This window comes from Trachinotus anak, unplaced genomic scaffold (assembly GCF_046630095.1).
Source record: "Trachinotus anak isolate AG129_WGS33_773 ecotype Australia unplaced genomic scaffold, CSIRO_AGI_Tana_v1 ptg000033l, whole genome shotgun sequence".
Lineage (NCBI taxonomy): Eukaryota > Metazoa > Chordata > Actinopteri > Carangiformes > Carangidae > Trachinotus > Trachinotus anak.
In genome coordinates, this window is record NW_027273884.1 from 8,233,711 (window position 1) to 8,249,807 (window position 16,097).

Consider the following 16,097-nt stretch of genomic DNA (forward strand, 5'->3'; position numbering starts at 1 on the left):
AGTTTCAGAAATACTCCAATCAGCCCATCTGGCACCAACAGTCATGATGGTCAGAGTCTAAGTTTACATGTTGTAAGGTCTTGTATGTTGTTTTAATTGATTTTCAAGTAGTTATAAATTACACCAGAGTAACTTAATATTTAGGAGAAAATTTATTAATATTTAGTTTACTAATGCAGTGTTGTATTTTGCATGTTATGCTTCAGCACTGTTGGTTAGAGGGAGACTGATATGACAGTAACAATGCAAATGTCAGGGTTCAGTGATTAAAAACTACAATGCTGGTCTAATATGTTAATATGCATTTTGATGGTTGCATTTTGGGGCAGTTCACTGATGTTTTGCCATGTACAGTATAGAGGTTTAAAGTACAGAAGAGAGAGAGTGACCGATCTAAACAATGTAAGACCTGTTCTTGTATTTGTATTTATTTGTATGAGTTGGCTTGTAAAAATGATCAGCTGGCAGTCTTTGTGTTGGAGCCGTTGGCGCCAAATTAAACGTCTTTAGTGTTATTCATAGGCAGGCTCTTGCACCACTGCCGTTCAGAAAAGGTTCAGTTGTCCTCATTGGCCTCTGCCAATGCTGCAGAGAAGATCTGTTCCTGGTAGCAGTAGTTCTACTCTTTTCCCGGGTGCAGTGAAGAGAGAGCTATTGAGTTCCTTCCTGCTGCCCCCACAGCAATGGTGAAGAGAAGGTGAAATGAGCCTTTGCTGCCCCTGCAGCTGGGGTGAAGAAGAGAGGAAGGGGACCATCTTACCTTTGTTTTGTCTATGGAACAAAAGACAATGCGGTCTCATCCTCCATTTTGAGTTTGTTGGGGCCAGTGTAGGCCACTGTACCGCCCAAAGTAAATGCTACAGTCTCAGCACATGGCATCATCTCTAAATCCAGGTCCAACAGGTTCTTATAATATGAGTATCTTCATGACCCAAGTGCAGACAAACTTGAAACAAAAGCAAGTAAATGCAAATAGGGGTTCCTTAATAACTGCAACTAAGTCCAAAAACTTACAACAAACTGGTGCAGAATGAAAAAAACGAAGAATCTGAAGTGAGGTAATCCAAAAACTGGCAAAACCAAGGAACATGAGGAAACATAAGCGGGGGATGCCAGGCTGGCCAAGATGGAGCAATTACTCAGTGAAGAGAGTCTTCTCTCCACAGATCAGTTGCCCCCAGCTCAACCTACCTGTCTCAGGCATGAACGAGTGAGGCTGCCGCAGTTGCCCCCTCCAGAAAGAGGGCTAAATCTGAGGGCTAAATCAGGTGAAGAAGATATCAGCTGGGCTGGCCCAGATGAGATCTCTTGCCCTGACCCTCCACCATTGTGTTCAGATGGAGGATGCTGACACAACTGTTCCATCCTTACCTGAGTTATCCCCAAAGGAAGATATCTAAGTGATGGCCTCAGCCACCCTCTTTCACAGTGATGAGGAGGAAAGGGTTGTTCCATGTCTCAAAACTGGGTTCTCCCTTCTCAGCCCAAAATTCACTGGATGACACAGGGGCTCTATCAGGGTGTCATCCATGTGGCCCTAGCTTGTCTGCAGCTGGATGTGCCACCAGCTCTGTCCCATTTCACAGGGAAACCGTCATGATGGATGCCTGTCTACTACGTTAAACACTCAGATTTATTTACTTATTGATTCATGTGGCAGTTATGTACAGTTACTATTACTATTATTTGTCACATGATGTGTAGTGTTAGTCTAAGTCTAGTTAGTCTAATACCAGTTTATTTTGTGAACCACTCTTCTGAATCATAGAAATAACAGAGGAACATAAGAATGTAATCCCCACAAATTGCCTCTTCGGTGTACTAACCAAAGCACAGCAGATGCCAATGTTGTGTTATGTAAAGCAGACGCTATTTCCATATCTGTTTGTACACCCATCTGTTACTTTTTTTCCCATTGTCTTAATGTTGGACCAAGGCTTGTTCTCAACCCTGATACCCCCTTTTTTGTTTAGAATCTAACATTATCATTGTATGAAAAAGAATGTACTTTTTCTATGTTTAAAAGTTGTAGAGTTTAGCTTTAATATATTGTAAATGCTTTCACCTAACTGTGTGTGCTGGAGGTAACCCCAGTCAAGTGACACTCCCTATATAGGTTTATATAACAATGCTGTGAAATTTCTGACAGCCAAACCACCATGAAGGTCAAACTCTAGCCAAACACACTGCAGACATTACATGGATGAACTCTTAAAAACCAACCCAACTCTTTCGTAATATTATATAAGGTTATGCCATCTGCACAGACTTACTCATTGTTACATATTTGCCCAGTCGATGGTTAGGGTGATAGGGGTGGTAATAGAGTTCAGCACACTGTGTCACATGTATTGATTCCTTCTCTTCCAAGTAAAATCCCCTATACACACTCTGTCCCTCGACCCACATAGTATCCTGTTGGGCAGTGGACAAAACAACAGAAATGCAACATGTGATTTTCCATTTAGTAAAATGGCCCTGCAATGAGCACATAAGGGTTTGGTTTGGTTAAACTACATTATCATTTAAAGGTATTCTGATTAAATTATATTTTTAATATAACTGAACTCATTTTAGTTCAAAGTTAAGTGTTAATACAACCTCAAAAATTTGATTAGAGTTGAATCAACACATGTCTGTGTTCAAGGATAACTTCACCTAACATTGCATAATCTCACTCTGTCAACAAATCCTGCATGTTGCCCATGGCTCTTGAAATAAAGGCCAGTCTGTTGCACCCCATTAGTAAATGTGTAGGAATCAGTTAATAATGGACTTTAAATGATCCCCTCTTGAAGTAGTAGTTAGACAACTTAGTTCTTTGTTTTTGGTCATTTTGTAAATTTAGTGTAAACACTAAAGCAAATTATGTACAGTGTGAAACTATCAACATATTGTTTTCCAGTTCACACTATTGGTAAAACATTTTTCTAATCACTGACATTTAGAGATAAGTAAAATTACACACACTCAAGATTTACTGTACAGATGAAGGTAGATAAATGTTTATTGATACAGCACCACAATCCTCTGTCCTTTTAGTTTTAGTTTTTATATGTGTAGCATTGAGTTTGTGTTTCTCAGTATTAAGACCTTATTTTCCATAATCCATTACTTAGTGTCACAAATTTGATTTTTGTTTTCACAATATCTGTGGTGCACAAAAGTATGTTAAAATGTTGGCACATGGTGCTAGCTTTCTTGGTGATGGTAACTGATACAACAGCACAATCAGTCTCTCAGTGTCTGTTTTTAGATTGATATGGCATGTTTACTGAGTACACATCTGGCATTCATATGGAGGCATGTGCTGTGGAACATTCCAGTTAATCCATTCACAGAATATATGACATACTGAGAAGTTGAGCCATACCTGGAATGGAAAGTTGGCGAAGAATAAAAGGATTTTCATCTTTGATATGCGGCAAATTTAAGAACAAGCTACAGGCAGGATTTTATGATAGTGATCTAATACGATGGTGGAAAGACATAATGTGTATATTTCTTAAATTCTTCTGGGCAAGTGTCTTAGGTGGAATATGAACTGTCTTTGTAAATGTGAACCGTAAAGGAGCCGTTTGTACACTGTGCTATTGCTATATAGCCAGCATTAGCATTGACAGCTGTTTTCTTACCAGTCTTGCCGAGACCTTCAGCCATTGTTGTTTTTACAAGACATGAGGTTATAACACATCCTCTGAGCAGCTACTTCCTCATGACAGACTGTAATTCCAGTGACTCGCTATCAGAAAGTGACAAGATGGGCTAACTGCAGCATGCTAACTTCAATAGAAGAAAAGAAGTGATAGAAATTAAAGCAAAACAAAAAGCTTGCATTCCACCACTGGAGACAGCTCTTGGCAAGTAAAGGAATTGAGTTTGATACCTGCAGTGTTTCCACTAGACTGATAGCTAAACAGCTGTTAATGCTAACGTTAGCTATGTAGCATAAGCAAAACTTACAAATAGCTACTTTGAGTTTATATATAAATAACAAAGAAAAAATGGCATGATAGGTACAGTTCAGATCGTAAATATTTGAACAGACTGTGTGCTTCATTACTTTTTACTAATTACTTTTTACTAATTTTTATAAAATAATAGTTACTACATTAAAATGCCAAGTCTCAGCTTTAATTTGAGTAAGTTTGAATCAGCACAGAAGAAGAACTGTGTGGGAGATAGAGCCCTTTCAATACTTAGTGCCCAAAATTTAGGGGTTCAAAGATTATTGGACAGATACACATGAAGTCAAACAAAATCTTCAGATTTAATATTTTATGGGAAATCCTTTGCGGTCAGTGACTGTCTGAGGTTCATCAACAAATGCTTTGTATGTTCTGTGGTGACTATTCTGTGGTATTATAACCTCCACCTTAATCTAAATAGAAACTTTCAAGTGACAGTGAACCACATCTGAGCTCTTCTGTGCATGACATGAAACAACAAAGAGACAATTCTCACGGTCTGGACTGTATATTTGAACACAATTTTTTTTTTTAATTGGTTTAATTATATGGTTAACAACAGTAAACAACAGTAAGCAAACAGCCTGCAATGTTCAATAGTGGCAAATCATAAAGTTTGATGGCAGTGGCTGATTGTATGCTAACAATTAAGCCTGGCTCGATCTCAAGGCAACAAAATATTTGCAGAGTACAACAGTCTTGAGGGCAAAATCCTCATAAATTAGAAACTTTTTTTCCACTGAGGGAGACCACAGGATGTCTGCATCCATATCATTTCCATTACCAGGAAACTTTGACAAACACATAAAAAACAATGGTCAAAATAGCAGCAGATTCAGATTTTTAGTCCCTTGCATTAGACATGCATGGGATCTTCCATCTCCCATAATGCAACTGAGTAGCATGTTTGATTTGACCCTCATGCTGGAGAAACACTGGATGTGTTGTGGGTGTGTGGCAGCTACGAAAGGTCTTGGTTTTCATTTCGGCGCCCATGTTGACGGATAAGAGTGACACACTGCCTGCCTGAGATGCACATTGCTCATGTTGCAGAATCTAGAAGTTTGGCATCTCAACTATTTTTCACACATGATGCATCTTGCAGCAAAAACAGAGAAAAGAGCTGTGGATGTCATTTTGAAATCATACCAACAATGTTACACAAAACTGACACCTTCCACTATAGTCTCTGTGTCCAGGCTGAATCTGAACATGACATAGCATGACAAGCTAATACAGTTTAGAAGTCAATTTCAATTTGACACCAGTTAGGTTTACATTTGTATTCACATAAATTGTTCTATTCTATAGGTTAACTAATGCAAATTACAAAATGCTCCATGAAAACCAAGACTAAGGTGATTTTATATTAAGGCCTGTAACTCATCAGAAAGTATTGTACCCTCTAACGTTGTTCGCTCTTCTGCTGATGACGTGTCTTCTTCAGGTCATTGTGCCTACAGGGTCAGTGTTCTCTCACACGTCATCTTTGTACAGCAAGTCCTGCTGCAGGATGAGAAGGCTTCCTGTAGATTATAGATATGTTATCTTTATCATTGATGCAATTGCTGTAGTAGTGTAATCAGTGGGGATTAATCAACTTGGACAAGTGTAACACCAGCATTTGGATTCTGAGCAACAATGGTCCTTATGAGGTGTTCATCAGAAACGGTGTCACCCAGTCTCATTGTACAAGTACTGAACCCCAGTCATCAAGAGATCGATGTCAGTGACATGCCTGCTTCTCATTATCTGATCCGGGGAGAGATCATACCTGCATGTGTGTACAAATACATACAGCTATGAAGAATTAGGACAGATGGTGCCCACAGTATCAGCTGCAACTGACCATTTATCAACTCAGTTGTAAAAAGTTACATTTCACATACTATCACACAAGATTATATTGACTAGTGAACTGCAGAACATATCTGTTTTCATACAATCAGAGGCTATTTCCTATGCAGTCTACCGATAAGATGCAGCTGAATTACTGATTGAATTACTGACACGACTGGGCATCAATCTCATTAAATAGGTCAGTCAGGACAATAATAGCATCTGACACTTGTTCCTACTGTGATGTGTAATACTGAGTTGTGTCAGCTTGAACATGTTTTTTTTCAATATGGTATTTTGGAAAATAAGTTTCAGTTCAGCTCAGTTCACACACACAGACACAGTGTGACTTACTGTGTGTGTGAACCGAGACAGGAAGTGGAACACTCCAGATCTTTGTTAAGATTTCTTCAGTATCACGATAATTCACTGATAATTATCCATGGAAACATTATATTTCCTGTTTCTTGTAATAGATTATCTGTTCATACAACTGAAGACCTTTTAATGTGATGCTAGAATTTATTGGTTGCTTTCATTGTGGTTCTCACCTGTAACAGTATGTACATACATAGACATATACACCTGTTAACCTAAAGATTCTCTTTGAGTTTTATCATGTGATCATCATCATCATCTTTTACTCCTCCTCATCCCCGTTTTAAAAATGTAACACAGTAATGTTTAGTCCGAGGACATTTTAAATTGTCAGGAGCACTGGGACACTTCCTGGTGGCAAACGGCCAGGGTTTGGACTCGAAATCAGTATGCAACAGGTGAGCCAACATGAAACTTGAACAGCAATAATAATACAAGGAGAAATTAGTTGATGGACCTCACACCTAGGTCACACTGCATACTTCACCTGTGTGTGATGATACCTCTCTGAGCTGCTGCGGCTCCACACTGCAAGCATTGTTGCTGTTCCATTTTCTTCTCTGAAAAGTTGTAACAGAAAGAAAGGGCCCAGTCTTACATTCAGCACAAAGCAGCACAAAGCAAAGTGTCTTTGTTAGTTTAAGACTGATGCAGTTTTCATTTTCCACTCAAGTTGTTTAAATAGCAAATACACGTGCCCATCTGAGCACTCATGGGTGAGTTGGTCTTAAAATGAGGTGTGGTCTGGAGCGTTGTTGGTGCTTTGTTATCCTTGACCTACACAAACCTGGTCTGAAGTCAGTGGCTCAGTGTTTCAGTGTTATTTTAAGGACACATTATCAACAGAGTAATAAACGTGTGTGGTGACTTTTACAGACAGCCAAAAAAAAAAAAACCAAAACACTATCAGTATAAATGACTCTTAAACTCAGGTCCTGTCCTGTGCCATTGTTTTGTGCTGTCTGTCATTCCTGTGCTGAAAGTCTCTCTACTCCATCTTGCTGCTCTCTGTCTGGACATCTTCATCTTTCTCCTTCATGTCTGAACAAGTTTTAGGATTATTCTTCTGAACTGACACTAAACTGATCAAATGTGCAGTATAGAGGAAAAATATCTCAAATTCACTTCTATATTATTCTTCAAAATATTTACTATTATCTGACAATGACACAGTGACAATGTATAATCCTGTATTGTTAATCTTCCTGGCTCATCGTCTGGACATCTAGTTGAAGCTCAGAGATGCGGGAACTTCAGTCTTGAGGAGTTGAAGCTTTTATTTACCGACAAACCTAGAGTGAACAAACATTACATTGCTATGTTCACAGCTGCTAACTGCTAACTAACAAGCTAACTCTCTGTTCTGGTCACCGCCTCACTTCTCTCTCTCTCTCTCTCTCTCTCTCTCTCTCTCTCTCTCTCTCTCCCTTGCTGCTGCCTCTTAACAATGATTGCGCAGGTTTAATTTTAACTCGGGACTGCACATGTTTATGATGCTGTAATATCATAACTGATCTCATTACAGGAGAAGCTGAGTCACGGACAGTTTACCAAGCTCACTTTAGCTGTAGCTAATCACCAGTCAAATACGCAGGATTATCCTCAATGATCAAACCTCCACATTAAACTGCTATCCTCTCTGCTTACAGCTCCAGTCTTTGTTAACAGGACACGGCCACACCCACGAAAATGACAGAAATGACAAATACAACAGCTGGAAGTCAAAGTAGCTTCAGAAACAATACCCTGCTGGCACCACCAGAGGGCAGTAAATTACATGATGAATGCAAATAGGCATCATATCTTTGATGGGACAGAAAGCTGTTCTGAGGTCAGATGTGAGGAGAGATATCACTTCACTTCAGTATCATTATGATTGATGTCTGTTTTTAGCTTTAATTGCTCAAACACTGCTTGTCTTTTTTGTCCTGACAACACAACACTAGTAGGAACTAATCATTCTTTGTTGTGCTAACTTGATTTTATTTAAGTTCAGTTTCCTAAATTATACTGAGTAAAGTCAACTGTTCACTTAAGTCAGACTAACTTGTTTTACTTAAGTTGCTAACACTTGAAAAGAGCAAGTTAATTTTAGTTGACATTTTTAAGTTGGAACAACTTCATAAAATGAAATACACACAACTAAATTAAAGTAAACTTAACAAGTGGATATTGAGTCAACATAACTTAGAACTAATAGTTATATTTTCTTAGTTGTTTCAAGGCAATCGGATTCCTAGATTTTTTTATGATCAACTCTACAGTTTTTACTCAGAAATACAGGCAGCACAGTAACATCAGGAATTAATTGGCATCTGTGACATGATCAGGGTCAAGGAAAATATTGTTTCAAATATATTTAAACAATAATTAGAGCTTAAAATGGAGTGGACACCTGTAAAATATCATAAAATATAAATTTATGAATCTGTACTTTGTTAAATTACACATGGCTTCATGACTTTGTATTAATTTCATTATAAATTTGACAGTAGCTGCATTCGAAACGGAGAAAACACAAGAGGGCAAAAGGCCTAGCTGTGAACAGAGCTGAGGGAGGAGAGGAAAAAGGAAGGAGGGGACACGGGGTCTGCGCTACCTCTGACGTCAGAATCTTGCTGCCAAGATAAGCCGGGAGGTTTGATATGAAGTACAATGTTCGTCCTTTTAAGTGGAGTGATTGACACCCGGAGGGTAACGCAACAGACAACGTCTACCTGGTACACCTGAGTCTGGTTCAGTCAAAGGAGCAGACACTATGAGCGGAGCAGCTGAGTCCTGCGCAGTCTTGTGCGTAATGAAGGGCAGTCTGAAATAATTCTCCCGCCGCCATATAAAGGCAGAAAGGGAAAATGGGAATGGCGAGTGAGGATCTGCTCGTGACACTTCAGATACTACCTGGTTTCTTTTCTAACTGTCTGTTCCTGGCCCTGTACGACTCCGTGGTGCTTCTGAAGCGCGTTGTGTCGCTGCTCAGCAGCTCCAGGTCCGCCGGCTCCGGAGAGTGGCGCCGTATGTTGACCTCAGCGGGGCTCCGCTCCATCTGGAACAGCTTCCTTCTAGACGCCTACAAGCAGGTAAAACTAATGATCCCGTGTCCATTTAATGGTGCTTAAACTTAACTTAAGTCCCACCTGTCGACCTCTGATGAAGTATCAGGGCCAGTTTCTGTTTTTAGTGACGGAGAAGGATGTTTTTTTTGTTTGTTTGTGTACTGATGCAGCTGAGTTCATAGGTGTTTTGATTCATGTTTGTTTCTCATAGTTAGTTAATTAGTTAAATGTCAACCAACCGATAAAATCACAGCTGTACACTTTGTTCTGGATTCTTTTTCCTCTTCATCATGTTTTTACACCATATCACAGAAAGTGTATCTTACTGGTAAAAGATTAGTTACACTAAGGTTGGTTAATTGTCAACCCTCAGTTTAGCTGCTTGTAAGAGTATTACTCTGTCAGCAGTATTACAGTGTAAAATACTGTATCATAACTGCAGGTTAACATTTACTTGCATTGATTTTGAAGAAAATGTCAGTTGTATGACAGATGTTTATTTATTGATGTTAATGTTTCAAATTTGTGTTTGTTGAGTTTAATCAATGTGAAGCTGTCAGTAAATTAATTTTATTGTTTATGTAAAAGGAGATGTACTCTCATTAAAATGTTCATCCTTCTTCTTCGCCTCCATTCAGGTTGGATGTGTGGCTGTTTACAGCCTGTGCTTGACTGACATTTTTACCTCCTCTCTGTTAATTGTACCTGTGAGGACAGGAATGACCTTTATGATCCTCTGTGATTCTAATTAGCTCATGAAGTTTCATGAACTCATTTACATCCCAGCTGAATGTTGCATTCACACACTGTCACTTGTTGGGAAGAAGAGAAAAAAAAACATCTGTTATTCTATTATTCACTGGTCTTTGTTGCAGTAGTTGATTACCAAGTGATGGTGACACAGTCGACTGTATTAGAGTTAATATTGGATTTCATCGCGATGGGACTACCAGATGTATCATTGTATCTGTAAACCGGAGTAATGTGCTACTACATTTGTCTTCTTATAATTAGTCTAGTATTTGTATAGCTGAATATTCTATTGTGAACAAGTGTATGTAAGTAGGCTGGAAAATAAACTGATGAGCTGAACATAAATCTTTAACAAGAGAGAATGAATTCAGGAGTCCACCCGGCTTTACAGTATGACAACTATGAAACACAGTGGGTAAAAGGAAAACACTGTGTATCTTCTTGATGTGTGAACATTATTGACTCTTTTTATCCCTTAGGTGAAACTTGGCTGTGATGCACCCAACTCCAAAGTAGTGAAAGTGCCTGACGGCCCTTGGTGTAGCAGCAGTATCAGTAATATGACCAATGTGTCGACTGGTGCCAGGATCCGAAATGGGGATGAGTGCCGCCTTCTGGATTTTGAGACATCAGATCGCCCTCTGGTGGTCAACTTTGGCTCAGCCACTTGACCCCCCTTCATCAGTCACCTGCCAGCTTTCCGACAGTTGGTGGAGGACTTCAGCAATGTGGCTGATTTCCTGTTGGTGTACATCGATGAGGCTCACCCATCTGATGGCTGGGTGGCGCCTCCCATGAGCTCTTACTCTTTCAATGTACGGAAGCATCAGAACCTGGAGGAGCGGCTGGGAGCAGCACGCAAACTCATTGAGCACTTCTCCCTGCCACCACAGTGTCAGCTGGTGGCTGACTGCATGGACAACAATGCTAATGTGGCTTACGGTGTGTCCAATGAAAGGGTGTGCATAGTACAAAAGAGAAAGATTGCCTACCTGGGCGGTAAGGGGCCTTTTTTTTACAATCTGAAGGATGTGCGGCAGTGGCTGGAGCAGAGCTATGGTAAACAGTAGCTGCACAGAGGACACTTCCCTTTTTCAGTTGGGAAATACATTTGTTTTAGCATAAAAAGAAAAAAGAAATTGTGAAGCAAAAGCCAAGTTTTCACACACCTGTCTGTTCAAACTGAGATGAACCTGCGCTGATGATCCACGGTAACGAGGCAGCAGGTTGATTAGAAGGTGTGTGTGGTTTCTGTATTTATGCCTATTTTTGCTTCTGAAATCATATTTTACATGATTTCCATTGATATTAAAAACCAAATCACTAAAATAGGGAAGAAATCACAAGTTCCTATTCTATAAAAATGTTTTTAATTATTTTATGGAGATTTTAATATTTTAATATTTTTTAACTGTGGTCACATGTTGTTATGCACTATGTCAACAACTTAATTTTATCTGTAACCTATCTACCCTCCTTTCTTTTTGATAACTGTTCATTCATACAGTAGACACTGACCATTGTTGTCATCTGACACCTGTACCGTTTTTTAAAATTCATTTTCCTGCCTATAAAAAGTATTTAACCCCATGGGAGTTTTCATGTGTACAAAACTGAATCAAAGTAGATCAAATGTGGCTTCTTGACACTGATCAACAGAAAAAGACCCTTTGTGAGTATAAGAGTAGTGAGAATTCACGTCTATGTCAGTGTTTGGTGGAGTTACAGCCTCAGTCTGGAGGACAGGTGTTTGTAGGTTCTGCTTCACTGGACACTGCTCTGTCAGGTTGTATGTTGTACGAACCATCGTTTTCAAGTCCAGCCACAAATTCCCAACTAGCTTGAGATGTGGTTTGTGACCAAGCCACTCCAGGGCATCACTGCTGTTGTTTTTAAACTATTCCTGTGTAGCTTTGACTACATGCTTGGTTGTATTGTCCTGCAAACAAACCCAAGTGGCAGGTTTCTTGCAGACAGCATCAAGTTTTCCTCCAGGATTTCTCTGTGTTTTGGTGCATTAAATTCAGCCTGGTTAAGCCTGGTTACCTGGTACCAGGTAACCCCAGAGCACGATGCTGCTAGTACCACGCTTTGTAGTGGGAAAGGTCATTTTATGTTGATAGCGTTTAGACTGAGATTTAGCCTCCTGAAAGAGACCTGAGCTTTCTCTAACCCTAACCATAATTCCAATGCTGCATGAATGACAAGAAATACATCAAATCTAAGTAAAACCTTGATAATTGGTTATTTTAATGTTTGTGCAGCGCTACCCTGGTGAATGTGGCTAACTTTATCTCCTGTCAGTGATGTATGTAACAAGACATACACGTTTTTTTATGTATCATGTTCATGGGCACAAAACTACACATGAAAGAAATGTGTAGTTTTGTGCATTTTGTGTAATTTTTGTGTGGATTAGGTATCAGATCATTAATTCTCAATAACGTGGCCAAGCAGTGCTGACTACTGGACTTTACCTCCTGCCAGCACATTCACTTCAACAGCCTCTCTCATCCCTTCTGCCAAATAAAACAGAGTATCCCCTCTGCATGTACAGAGGGGATACTCCCCCCCCCTCCTCGACCAGACACCGTTTTGAACCAGGCACCAGCAGTGAACTTAATTGCTTTATTTCTCATTGTAATACTTAGTATTGGACGTGGTTACAGCCCCTTTAAGTCTTTCTCTCTGTCTCTCTCTGGTAACCCCCCCACACCTCTGTGTTTGACTTTGAACTAAAATCAGGTGATCTGACCTCTAAAACCAATTTGCTGCATCACTGATTATTTAGCTGTGCTCTATTAAAGGGTGGCAGTATTCATGTAAAACATTTTTGGTATTCTTTATTTTTAGACCTGTTTTTACTTTACACTATAGAGTCAGTGTCAAAAAAGCCACATTTAACCTACTTTGAGTTAGTTTTGTAAAACAATAAAACACAAAAACACCTTCAAAATACTTTTCATAGAGACAGCGAATTACTGAATGTATACATTAGAGATCATGACATTTAATCATAATTGTACATTATGTCCCAAACAGTGAGGAGGAATGTGTGGATATCAATTTAATTTTTGGGCTTTTTTTTTTTTTTGTGCTTTTATTGATAGGACAGTAGAGAGTGACAGGAAAGGGGCAGAGAGAGGGGGAATGACACGCAGGAAAGAGTTGGGCCGGTCGGGCGTCGAACCGGCCTTCGCTTGCTAAGAGCATCCGCTCATGTGGTACGCACCCTAACCACTCTACCATCGGGCCGCCTGATATCAATTTACTTTTAACTTAACCACGACCCTATCTCCCAGATATTATATTTATGTTACTAAAGGAAACACTTGTGCTGGCAACATCTTATCCAACTTAGGAAGTTGTACTGTCTGGTGTGGTATAGACGTCATATGGAGGTGGCAGGGAGGATAGTTGGAGTATGAAGTGTAGGACTGACACCAGTCATCAGGGTCTCATCCTGCCCGTTCTTCAGGTCAGGGAAGATGTGGTTCTGGTTAAATGTTGAGTTTGTTTTCCTTGGCTTTAACAAAGTATTTCGACTTGTCTCAAAAGATTCATATTATGAAAAACAAAAGATTTGCGGATATTAAATGAACAATTTGCAACTTTGCAGATAAGTTTATTAAGAATGTTTCCTCATTATGTTGATTAAAAAGAAATCAGATCGGCATTATCTCTCTTTCAAGGCATGTTCTACGAGCTGGCAGGTTTGAGCACCACCACAATCTTCTCCAAACTCTTTCTCTGTTGCATTTACAATAACTTCATGTTTCTCAATGATGAGCCCGAAGAAAGTGTCAAGCAGGGTGATCAACATTATATTAAATGAATTTCATGAGATGACATGCATTCCTAATGTGGCTGCAGAATCATTTGTAGTGAGCTTTAAATTCTTGAGGTGGTATTTGTAATGTGCTCAGCATTGTTGCTAGATAACAACTGATGATGTTAGACGCATTCAGTGGAAAGAACCTTCTTATTGTTATATGTGGAGTTACATGTTGAACAAGAGAGGTGCCAAAGGGATGTTAGGTTTACGATTTGTAAAAAGCATTCACCATGTATTTATTTTTTTTTTTTACCTAAAGTGGCCTGCAAACAACAAACACCCCTTTCAATCTACTCAAGCTCTATTTTCATTCACAACAAATGATCATTGCATCTTCATGGGTCAAGAAACCTTGGACCTGATCCAAAACAGACACAAACCACACATACTCAAACCTAATACATAGACACAAGATTGACTGAGCCAAACGTTGGCCGTCCTTTATTACCGGTATCATGAAGCTGGTTACCTGTTTAGCTACAAGCACATTCATGTGACAGGGAGTGACATTATCAGAACCATGTACTTAATAAGATAAAACAGTGATATCCAAGAGAAAAACTGGTTAGTGACAACAGAGGGATTCAACAAGGTGAAATGTGAACAATATAATAACAGAGCTACAACAGCACAAGAAGCTATAAATACTAGAAATATCTCCAAACATCAAAGTAAGGCTAAAGCGAAATAAAAGTGCAGGGATTATTATATATGTATTTAAAATACAGTGAGGATTTTTGTTGTCTAATGATGGACAAACTTGAATATGTGATGAACATAATAAAGTTAAAAGTAAAGTCAGACTAATGCAGAGAGAAGAAGAGAAATGTCGTTAATGCCTGTTAAGGTCTGTCTGAACGTTGCGTAATCATGGGAAATAATCAACAGTGTGTGGATTGTTGTTCTTATAAGAGACATCAGAGGGTTATTGTGTTATTGTGAGCTGCACTGATAGAATAAAGTGTCTAAAAGCATCAGCACTGTCAGGATCCTGTCCAGAGTGACAGAGTCATTATGTAATTATTTAATGGGTTACACTTTCCCATTTGTTACAAGCTCTTTAAAATCAGAGTGGACATACAGTCGACTGATCTTTTAAAATAGCTATTTTTCTTTAATATTGTCACATATTGTAAACTCTTGATAGTGATATCCTGTAGGAATGATGAATTCTTCTAATGATCTAATTGGACAGTAGTTGGTAGTTGTAGTTCTTCCAGTGATCTGATTGGACGGTAGTTGGTAGTTGTAGTTCTTCCAGCCAAGTTACCATAGTGATTTAGTTAAAAGCAGCTTAGTGATACCAGAGAATCTGAGTTAAGACCAGAATTAAAAGGAGATTAACCCACTAATCTGGCTTCAGGATAGAGGCCCCTGGTCCAAAAGGACTTCAGGGCAGGCCCAAGTAGAGAGAGAGCACCAGTTCTGGTAATAACTTGATGGTTGACTTGATGAGCAGCAATGAACATCCTGAGAATCAATTTAAAATTATGTTGTATAAATTAATTTAAAAAATAATTTTATAATTTCCTCCCTGCCTAATTTTTTTCTGCAGTTCACTGTCCATAGAAACACACAGATCAGGACCTACAGAGCCTGTTACTAGGTTACAAGGGACTGAGTGGACCTGTGGCCTGTCATGTTTTATAACTAAGTTTCAACATGTATGATTCACTTTCAAATTAGTTTTATGACCAGACCAACATTTTAATGTAGGCATCAGCTCAGATATAAACTTTCAGATTTTGATGACATGGAATCATTAAACATCCTTTGAATGAACATGTTCAGGTTAACTGTCAGTTTGTGTGGTACTTAGATGGAAACAGAATGTGTCATCATCAGTCATCACCCTGAAGTGACAGCCTTTTAGTTCTGCAGGACACAGATGGTTTGTTGTGGTCACAAGGACAAAGGTGTGCAAATGAAAACCTTTGACCAAAGAGTCCCTGACTCAGTCTCTGGTTGGATGTGAACTGCACCTCGTCAACATGACACATGACACATCACATCTGCTTTCACTGTCAATCTGCTAAAACTATTCATATTTCTATAAGTGATACATCTATGTCATCTATGTTTTCTGTTTCATCTTCTGGCTTTTTTTTTTATTACTGCTTAGTGCAATGTTATATTTTTCTAATATGTCAAAGGAGAGAAATGAAGTGGAAAATAAAGGCGAGTGTTTGCTGCTGAAACAGTTTTATATGTTGTCTTTATGTCCCAAAGGGATGTTGGATGTCTCCATCCATTATCTATACTGCTTATCCG

At 39.1% G+C, this 16,097-nt stretch overlaps 1 protein-coding gene and 1 long non-coding RNA gene across 2 annotated transcripts; one reads left to right on the forward strand and one right to left on the reverse strand.

Annotated features, from left to right (window-relative positions):
- Positions 1-4: 4 nt before the first annotated feature.
- LOC139614099 (uncharacterized) lies at positions 5-9,218 on the reverse strand. Its single transcript, XR_011686901.1, has 3 exons — positions 9,084-9,218; positions 6,673-6,745; positions 5-5,494 (listed from the first exon to the last, which is right to left on the reverse strand). It is a non-coding gene; the product is annotated as an uncharacterized lncRNA (long non-coding RNA).
- On the forward strand, positions 8,772-16,024 carry dio2 (iodothyronine deiodinase 2). Its single transcript, XM_071471243.1, has 2 exons — positions 8,772-9,262; positions 10,471-16,024. Exons 1-2 carry the CDS (start codon positions 9,038-9,040, stop codon positions 11,059-11,061), a joined length of 816 nt encoding a protein of 271 aa, XP_071327344.1. The 5' UTR covers positions 8,772-9,037; the 3' UTR covers positions 11,062-16,024.
- The last annotated feature ends 73 nt before the right edge of the window (positions 16,025-16,097 follow it).